General features: G+C 43.4%; 2 protein-coding genes across 2 annotated transcripts; one reads left to right on the top strand and one right to left on the bottom strand.

Annotated features, from left to right (window-relative positions):
- Positions 1-1,200: 1,200 nt before the first annotated feature.
- LOC124692601 (WPP domain-interacting tail-anchored protein 1-like) lies at positions 1,201-5,589 on the top strand. The gene is made up of 5 exons (XM_047225999.1): positions 1,201-1,300; positions 1,917-2,438; positions 2,516-3,636; positions 4,634-4,792; positions 5,229-5,589. Exons 2-5 carry the CDS (start codon positions 1,937-1,939, stop codon positions 5,430-5,432), a joined length of 1,986 nt encoding a protein of 661 aa, XP_047081955.1. The 5' UTR covers positions 1,201-1,300; positions 1,917-1,936; the 3' UTR covers positions 5,433-5,589.
- A 327-nt stretch (positions 5,590-5,916) lies between these two features.
- Positions 5,917-8,739, bottom strand: LOC124687713 (heme-binding protein 2-like). The gene is made up of 2 exons (XM_047221466.1): positions 8,405-8,739; positions 5,917-6,590 (listed from the first exon to the last, which is right to left on the bottom strand). The coding sequence occupies exons 1-2, from the start codon at positions 8,623-8,625 to the stop codon at positions 6,146-6,148; spliced, it is 666 nt and encodes a 221-aa protein (XP_047077422.1). The 5' UTR covers positions 8,626-8,739; the 3' UTR covers positions 5,917-6,145.
- Between the last annotated feature and the right edge of the window lie 1,571 nt (positions 8,740-10,310).

Here is a 10,310-nt window from a genome sequence, read left to right as displayed (position 1 = left end):
TTCTTCTTACCTTTATTTTCTATACTGTTTTTTATAGGACAAAATCATTTAAAATAAATACAACATATACATAATATTGTCAAGCATAGAGTAAAATAGCAAAACAAAATAGGGTTTGCAAGTATTTTCTAGGATTTAGCAAGAGCATGACAAAAATATGCAATGCCACGATATTACGATGACGCGTATTTTCGTGATATATTTCTCTCTCCTGTTGCAACATAATTACTATCTATGCTACTCCCTCAGTCTTTGTGGGTTAGGTCTCCGGGTATTTCTAGGTTATTAATTTGACCAACCTGATACATATTGTACAACATAAAAAATTATATCATTAGAAAGTATGACCTCTCTGCTTTCTAAAAAATTATATTTTGTAATATATAACTTATTTTATTAGGTAAAATTGTGAACCTAGAGATACGCGTAGACCCAACACACCGATACGAAGGTATATAACAGTGGTTTCTTGGATTTTATGGGCTTTATGATGTTCAAAAATACACGGTATAAAAGATAGGTTCATTAAAAACTCCAATGTACTTCGATTTGATCGACACACGGGCATAAACATATTAAATGATACCCTTTTATTTATTGTGACACCGTAGCAACGCACGGGTTTTGTACTAGTCACATTAAAATACGATCGAGAATCAAATTTAAACTTGGCGATTCGGGGACAGCTTTCGGCACCACCGAACAATAGTCTCCAGGAAGCGTCTCGTCGTCTTCGTCCGTGCGCGCGTGCCCTCTCCTGTCAATCCAACCCACGCCTGCCACGTCGGCGCCACGTCACCCCTCGTGCCACGCCGCCCAACGTTCCTCCTCCTCGCTCTCCGCCACATGGCCGCGGCCGCACCCGACGAATCAGCGGAAACGGTAACCAAGGCCAAAACCCCTCCTCTTTCCATTCCCAACAAATCCTCAAATCCTCCGGGGATCGCGACGCGACACCTACCGGCGCCGCGCGAGCTCGGCGGCGACGGCGACGGACCAATCCGCTCGCCTCCACGCGTGCAACAGAAGGTATCTTCTCCTTCCCCCTCCCCGTCCTGTCGCCCCTCGCGCTCGATCGCCGCCGCGCCGTGTATGCCCTCGCCCAATCATTAGGCGCGCCGGTCGGCCTCTACGGCGAGCCTTCATTTCTGGCGCGATTGAGATTCAGACAGGAATACCCAACCCCAACCAGGAGTCAGCAAGGTCTATGCGCGCATAGCCCACGATACGGAGCGTGCTGTACACGTGTGTGGCGATATTGAGCCCGGGCGAATTTTATCGAGATTTGTTTAAAATTAAGGTTAATTTACTTGTTTCAACAGTGGTTTACCTGATAGTAGTACCATCTTCCTTGCTTCCGAAACAAATTATTTTATTTATTTATCAAGCTAAACATCCAAGCCGGGCCAATTTCGTTAGGCAATTGATTTCATTCCCCAGCCAAATTTGAGCATACAGCACAACAGTCTGATTGCTTGTTAACTGAGCCCAGCAACCTGATTTTTTTTTTTTTTTGGCTGCTCATCGGCGAGCTGATGCCCGGTGCTGATGCCTTGTTTTAACAGTGGTTTACCCGGTAGTACCATCGTACCTGTTTCCGAAACAAATTATTTTATTTATCAAGCTAAAGAGCCAAGCCGGGCCAATTTCGTTAGGCAATTGATTTCATTCCCAAGCCAAATTGGGGAATACAGCACAGTCTGATCACTTGTTAACTGAGCCCAGCGAGCTGATTTTGTTTTTGGCTGTTCCTCGGCTGAACTGATGGACGGTGCTGGAGCAGAGGCTTGCTTTTCGTTTCTTATATCCTACTAGTCCGCTCAAATATTTAGAGGAACGAAAGTCTTATTTATAATTTTTTTCTTTACATTATTTTTTTCGAGAATATTTTCTTTACACGATTTAACATGTTGCAGAGGTATAGAGGGGAGGGATCATGGACTTCGAGAACGCTCAGGCCCGCTACTACTTCCAAGAAAATGCTCCGTCGCACGGAGATGGATCAAATGGAAGGGGAAACGTAGCCGACGCCATATCTCGGGTGGAGCTCGAAATTAAATATGGCTCCGAGAAGCTGCTCAACCTACAGATGCTACTGATGGAGGTGGCTCATCGGGCGTACGATATCGAGGCTCTCATGCTGGACCCCGACTCGCTTTCGGCCGAGTCGCTCAAGAAGGCTTTCGAATTCGACACCCTGTATGGGATTGTAGATTCGGAAGTTAGCGAGTTGGAGAAGTTAGTCGGCTCTATTCAAATCGATATTGGTGATGTCGAAAAGGAGGTGGTGGTGAACGGGGAAGAATCAGAGGGCAGGCTGAAGGGTAGGCTGCACGCTGCCACGGAGTCCTTGAGGGAGATGCAGGAGCTGATCGCTACAATTAGAAGAGAGTCTGCAAATTTCGATAAAGCCATAGACCCTTCCCACCATAAAGCTGGTATGCTCTTAGCATTTTCTTTAATCCCTCTGTAAGGGTCGACTGCATCCGTTTCCTAATTATTTGCATGTTTACAGGTAATAGTGAAGGTGGTGCATATGAAAACGGACATGTTTCATCTCACACAACTATGCAGGCTGAGGACCAAAGGAACGTTCTGCATATGTTAGAACAGTCAATAGCAAGGGAATTGGAATTTGAAAAGGAGCTATGTGATTCAGGGGTTGTCGTGGAAGAACTCAAAATGAAGCTGCACCGTGCAGAACAGGAATCATATTTCCTGGAGGAATCGGTGGAAGCGATTTCTGAAAGAACGTTTGCAGCAGAAAATGCTTCCGACCTGTTTCTTGGTATTTCAAAGGAACTTACTGATAGAATTAGTACCATGCAGTCAGAGCTAAGTGCATCAGGTCGTAGGGAAGATGACCTTAAATCAAAGCTAGAGCAAAGCTTAGTGCAATTAAATGCTTTGGAAGGCTCATCAGAGATGGCGCAAGACATCAGTGAAAAGGATGCCAGCAAGGAAGCTATGCAGAGTCAAAGGTCGTCAACCCCTGAGCTCTTTACTTTACAGCATAAGCTTCAGAAACTGGAAGAATGGCTATCAGGAGGAGCAAATGAAAAAATGCAGAATATGTCAGTATCTGAGATAAGCACATTCGAGAATATCATCAATGATATTAAACATACCATTTCTAAAGCAGAAAGTAGAGCACAAAATGCTGAAGCAAGGTGCGTAGAGCTCACTCAAGCTAATGTACAACTTAATGGGGAGCTAAACTCTCTGAAGTCTCAGGGATCAAATAGGGCAGACTTATTGGAACAGAAACTTATGGAGTCAGACGCTCAATTAGAGCACGCAAGAGCATCACTTGAGGCTATTAGTGAACACCAGGGTATGTTAAGGTCTTCAATATCTGATATGGAACACATGATTCAGGATCTGAAGGAGAAGTATTCGAAAGCTGAAACCAGGGCTGAGAGTGCTGAATCAAAATGTACGTTGTTGACAGATACTAACTTAGAGCTTAGTGAAGAGCTGTCATTTCTGAGAGGCCGGGTTGAAAGTCTAGAGAACTCGTTGCGTCATGCCAACCGACAAAAGCTGTCCACTGCCAAAGATATTGGTATTAAAACTAAGACTATCTCTGACTTGGTCGCTAAACTTGCATTGGAAAGAGAACGCCTTCATCTACAGGTATGCGTGTTGTTATTATGGAAAATTCACTATTTTTACTATTGTGTGTATGTATGCAGTTCGGGTGTTATGAATTTATTATACATGTTTGCAGCAAAAAAGAATTATTTGTGCTTTGGTGCATATGCATTTTGTGTCTGGCTAGTGTCGTACAGAATAACCAGTTGTTCCAGGAATTTAGATGTCCCAGGAAAATGTAGGATAAATTAAAATCCGTCTTTGGGGTTCGGGTTCAGAAGAAAGCATTAAAAGGATGAAAATTTGATTGGCATCTGTGATTCTTAACGGATCACAGATTTTGGTCAGGAATCAAGAATTATATCATGCGTAGACAAACTGGAACTCTGTTTTGCCAGTATACTACACTATTTATTGCTGCATTTCATCTCAAGCAGACAAAATATGATTGATCCCAAAGCAAGAGTTCGATCACAAGTATACAAATGTGTTCAGTGCTCTGATTTAACAAGGAGAATAAGATATGAGGAGCACTGCGTGAAGGGTAAATAAATGATTAGTTAGAGTTGAAATTGAGTTTATACAAGATCGTGCATTATGCTGCATTGTCCTGAGCGTATGTTGACACCAGTTACTTGATATGTCATATCTTGCATGTTCTTTAAAACGTTTGTAACCGTTCAGGCTCATACCTGAAGGGAGTGGACTGATCTTGCTCTAACATCCAGTTGACCAACTTCGAGTTTTGGTTGCATCTATTTATGCAAGTCCATGGCATAGACTGTACATTATCTTCCTTTTACTTTTGAACTCTTTCAAGATTATCATGCGGCTTTTACCACTCATTTATGTGGCCTTTTCTGGCATCAGATATTGCAATAGACCTATCATTAATCAACAACTTTCTTCGGAAATTGTGTTTGGGTATTATCTTATACTGTTTACTTACAGTTTGCCTTGTTGTGAAGTGTGTATATGATAATCAGTGTAAATATAATGGCTATTTTTTAATCATCTTCTTGATGTATGTTCTTTATAGATTGTTGCGCTAACAAAGAAGAACAGGATGTTGGCTCAAAAATGCAAAGAGAATGCCAGCGAAGGTATCTTGTTGAGCAAAAGTATTGCTGCTAATGAAGGTGAACTCACTAATGTAACAGAGGAAGTACTACTGACTTCTTCACCAATGCAGACACAGGTCAGTACTTAGATCTCTTGCTTTCTTGTGCAAAAACGTAGGCAGCAAATTTCTTGGCTTTCCCACTACTGTTGATATGAACAATGGTTCTCATCCTTGTTCCATGCTATTTCTCGATAGTCCTAACTCATAATGCAAGTTGCTACTGACAAAACTTGAATGTATACACGTGCAGCTGGAATATTTGTGGTTTGATCGACACAGACTTTGGTTAGGGCTAATATACAGTATGGAACTTGTGTTATCCTATAGAATTGTTCTGTGTATAACCTCCTTTTGGGGAAAAAATGCAATTGTTCTGTAGACCTTTTTCCTTTTTGAATTTTTTACTAATACGATCAGTATGTTCAGCTTATACATCATGTAGCCTAAATGTATCATTTATGCCCTTGCAAAAAGAAGCAGAAAGTTCTGACATTTGCGTATGTGCTCAAAGGTGAAGACAGCAGCTGACAATCTTGGAGGGAACGAAGCTGTGATTGCTGCGTTACTGGAGGATGAATCTGGCACTCTTGAGACAGTGCGGTCCATCCAGCCAACAAAGCTTAACTGGAAGTACATTTTCGCGGCATTGTTTGTCTTGTTGGCTGCAACTCTTGTGCACCTACTGACACAATCTGTAGTGCCAGGTTTAGAATAGGTCATGTCTGGTAACCATTGAGGAATGCTTATCTCATTTCTGTCCTGACCTATTCATACGGATAGCCAATTTTGTAAGTAGCCCCTGTCATGTGTTTTCCCAGCATTTGTGCCAACTATGTACCCAGTAGCTCTCTTTAAGCTTTCTGATCTTTATATGGTCCTCCATGTTGTGCTGATTCTGACTTTCTCTGACTACGAGTTGATGAACCATGAGACTGACATAGAACTATGTTCAGGACAATTAACATTTCATAACTTGCCGTTTTACATTCCAATTCCATTGATGATACCCAACTTAAAAGGTTATATGTCGTCTGCATTTTACTTATATATAAGCTGGTACTGTTAGTTAATGTACCAGCACGTTGATCCCTTCCGGGTTGTTAAACTGGATTCAGGCTCAGCTCAATGAGAAGGCTTTTCATGTTTGGAATTTCACTGTACAACATTTTCGAATTCAGTTTGCATCTACAGCTATAAGATGGGCAAGCCAACTATTGACTGGAATGGCCGAGTGTAAACATTTCGAACACAAGATTATTCCAAGCGACATGGAGTAGACATGAAATCCATTGTGTTACTTCGTCACTGCTGTGCTGGATGGACATGACAGAGCCATCACAAGCATACAATAACCAAGACAACATATATATACAAGAGGATAGTGATGCAAGTCGGTTCTTTGGTGATGGCATACTGCATTAGAGCATTTCAGTATGCCTCGACCCCAGTAGATGTAGATTTGCAGTCGACGTCGAACCACACCTCGTTGACACGGCCGATGATGCGGAAGGGGCTGTTGTACTGTGCAATCGAGTAGGCGTTCTTGCTAGGATAGTTTGTGGAGTTGCCCCACGGTGACCGGCTCAAGCTCATGGCGAGTTTGTCAGCTTCATCGACAACATTTTTGTCCCTGGCGTAACCTGAGAAGCTCCTGACGGCGATGCAGTGGCCTGGCCACATATCTGGACGGAGGTTCAGTTCAGGCAGAGGGACAGGAGGGGAAGCTTGGAACTGTGTAGGTAGGTAGAGACGGACAAAATATGTTGAAGATTGCAGCGGCCCTGCGCCTGCGACGACGGTGCTTGTGAGGATAGGCGTCGTCATTCTGATCCTAGAGGAGTTGAGGTTTGCGCCCATCAGGTACTGGAACAACCTGGCAGGTATCAGGAACAACTGTTCAGCGTACAGCAAGAATTATTCGGACATGGATGCAAAGAAAACATCCAGGGATCATAATATCAGTTCCTAAAATGAAGAGAAGCCGCTAATGTACAGCTAAAAAAATCAGGGCAGAATCACTGAATTGTTAGTATTTGATGTAGACTACACCCCGCAAATTTTCATATAGCAGTAAATTTATTTACTATTCTATAGCCAACATTTCCACAAATGCGGAAGCCGGTATACTTATTACTAGTATTGATGCAGACTAAATCCTGGATATTTCCTTACAGCGGTAAGTAAAAAAACCATTATATTAGCCACCATATCTGCCGACATGGTAGTCCTATCATAATTTGGATAACCTAGTTATTTTAGAGTTTGGCCCTTTTCATACATCAAAGCAGCAAAGCCAGATTATATAGTAACACTATCATGCTACCAGGTTAGGAATGGACTATGTCCCATAATTTTGCAATTGGTCACCAGAATCAGGAATAGTTAGCCTTTGTCTATACTGAAGATGATTCACAAACCACAGGTTTCCAGCCTAAACTCTACCTGAGATCGGATCATTCTCGTGAAGGAATGGCTGGCCCTACATTTTCTGTGCGACAGATTCACCAGCAACCCAAATACTTCTCAGGTTAGAGTTGAATATAGGTTCACATGCTGCTGGTGAATATTTATATTTCAGAAATTAGCAAAGTTGATATATGGCATCAGTTGAACTTTTGCAAGGCTGGGTGGAAACATCACTCGGAATCGAGCCAACTGTTGGGGCCTATAAATTCTCATTTTCACAGTTCATTCATTTTTTTCCCTTGTTATGCATCACAATGGAGGCAAAAAAAGAAAGACATGACAGAGATCTTAATATCAGTTCCTGAAATGAAGAGACGCCCCTTACGTAAAACAAAAGAAGGCAGAACAGCCAAATTCCAGACAACACCCTGGATATCTCCTCATATCAGTTAAATATAGAGTATTCTATAGCCACCATGTCCACCAATGCGGTAGACCAATTGTTAGCATTGGAGCAGAATACACCCTGGATATTTCTTTACAGCAGTAAATAAAAACTATTCTATCAGCCACCATGCTTGCCGACACGGTAGTCCTATCATAATTTATGTAACCTAGTTATTTTTGGAGCTTGGCTCATTTCGTACATCAAAGCGGCAAAGTCAGATTATAGATAACAATGCCACTCTACCAGGTCAGAAATGGACTATGTTTGTTTACTTTTGCGGATCTTCCACAATTTTGTGAATGGCACCGGCATCAAGAAGTAGTTAGTTTTTTTTGTGTATACTGAAGGTGATTCACAAACCATAGGTTTCCAGCCTGAACTCTACCTGGGATCTGATCATTCTCGCGAAGGAATGTCTGACCCTGTACATTTTTGTGCTACGGATTCCCTAGCAACCCAAATACTTGTCAGGTTAGAACTGAACATAGCTACTCTCTTTCTCTCTACTCATCAGGGTCACATCCTTCTCACTGCTGAGCTGAGTTGTACAAGCACCGTAATGAAAGGCAAACTGGACCAAAGTCACCAAACCCCCTAACTTTCCCATCAATTTCTTGTAGTAGAATCTATCGATTTCTTGGTCAATTCCCCGTCCCTGCACAAGAATCAACACGCTCACGAAACTATAATCGAAGGGCAGCAAGATTTCGTCTCCATGGAGTGCAGACCCAGGGCGGCGTGCTTAGAGGCTCGAATGAATCGATCAATCAGGTGATTCCGTACGAATCCAAGCAAATCCGTCTTGGGGATCCCAAGGGATGGGCGGCTATTACCTATGGAAGCCGAGCTTGGTGGCGTCGTGGAAGGAAGCGTGGTCGGAGGGGGCGGACATCCAGACGGTGTCGTCGTAGAGTCGCACCTCGAAGTCCGACTCCGCGTGCACCGTCGTGTACTGCGGCGACTCCGAGCCGCGGGCGGCCGGCGAGAGCAGGGCGAGGGTGCTGAGGAGGAGGAGGAGGAGGAGCGAGAGCACCGCTGGACGGTGCATCCCCATGGTCGTCGCCGCGCCGGTAGCTTCGGTGTCAGTGTTTGCTCTGCACTTTGTGGGAGGCTGGGGAAATACGCGAAGGATGCGTGCACAGCGTACTTCCACCAAAATGGGGAAATGGGGAGCGTGTCATGCAAGGAGGATTGATTTTTCTTCTTTTCTAAACACATCACATAGCATACATAGCATACGCTCATCCCTATAAACGTACTCACGCTCTACCTCTATGAGAACCTCCGAGAGATTGAGTTAAAGAAACTTTATCTGACGGATCTTGAAATTACGTTTAGCTGTTGATGGGAACGTCGCTTTCACTGAAAAATATTCCGCCTTTAATGAAACAACACCTCATTGTGGACGGAAACGTCGCCTCCCACTAAAAAATATTCTGACTTTAATGAAACACCGAAGTGTCAAACTTGGGGGTTAAACTCTAGTAGACTGGAGGTGCACTGCCATCCTAACCACCCAATAACGGGTTAGTTCTCAAGACTGATCATTTTCTTTAATCCATGCCTCAACTCCTAAGTAGATGTGTCGATGGAGTACCAAAGGAGGTCGGCTGCCCATCAAACACTTCAATATCTTTTCTTTTTCAAAACAAATACCCACATATATTCATCTTTATAAATGCATATAAACTCTAGGGTTTAACGAAGTCACCACAAACGCCTCGCGGCGGGAACGTCGCCTCAACTTAAAGAATATTTCACCTTTATGGGCTTTAAACTCTAGGGTTTTAACTCTGGTGGGTTTGGGTACCACTGCTTTTTTTTTTTGAGAGAAACGGCACTTTATTGATCATAACAAATCATTACATAGAGTCTGCCGGATACAATCCGGAGCAAAGTTACTAAAAATAGTAGAAATAAAAAGCTCAGCAGAACGAGCTAGAATATGTGCCGATTCATTACACTGACGACGAACATGGACGATCGAAAAGGAAGTGAAGCCGTTGGTCAGGGATTTGATGTCCTCAACAACCACTCCAATTAGACTTCGATCCAGCTCCAGCGATTGAAAACGCTGAACCAAAGACAGGCAGTCCGAGATTACCATTACTTTGTCGAAACCTTTCTCACCAGCAAGGGAAATAGCGCGACGTAGAGCTAATGCTTCAGCAAGTTCTGGCATCGTGACCTCGTCTTGAAGCTCGCTGCAAGCGATCAAGCAATCACCACTCGTGGTTCCCGATCACGACCCCGATTCCCATTCGGCGAGTAGGAGGAAAAAGAGCTGCATCGACATTGATATAAACCGTACCTTCAGGCGGCGGAGACCAGCGGGGTGTGGAAGTCATGGTTTCACGCCTAGTAGAAGGGTCCAGGGAGAAAGAATGCAACTCAATCATCTCGACATAAGCCTTGATCTGTTCAGCAACCATACGGGGATGTTTCATCAGTTCACCATTTCGAACTCCATTTCTAGAAACCCATAGATGCCAAACACTGACAGCCAAAACCATTAGATCCCTCTCTGTTGATCGCGACAGAAAGTCGAAAACCCAGGTCTTTGGGCTAGTGAAAAACTTTCTGCGTAGATGTAAGCCATACAGAGGTTTGATCTCTCTCCATACTTCTTTTGCATATTCGCAAGATAGGAACACATGGCCAGCAGTTTCGTCCCTGTTACAGTACACACAAGCACTTGAAGCTGGAATATGTCTTCGGCACAATTGCACTCCAGAGTCT

Source organism: Lolium rigidum, chromosome 2 (assembly GCF_022539505.1).
Source record: "Lolium rigidum isolate FL_2022 chromosome 2, APGP_CSIRO_Lrig_0.1, whole genome shotgun sequence".
NCBI lineage: Eukaryota > Viridiplantae > Streptophyta > Magnoliopsida > Poales > Poaceae > Lolium > Lolium rigidum.
This window is presented reverse-complemented; position numbering and strand designations above follow the sequence as displayed.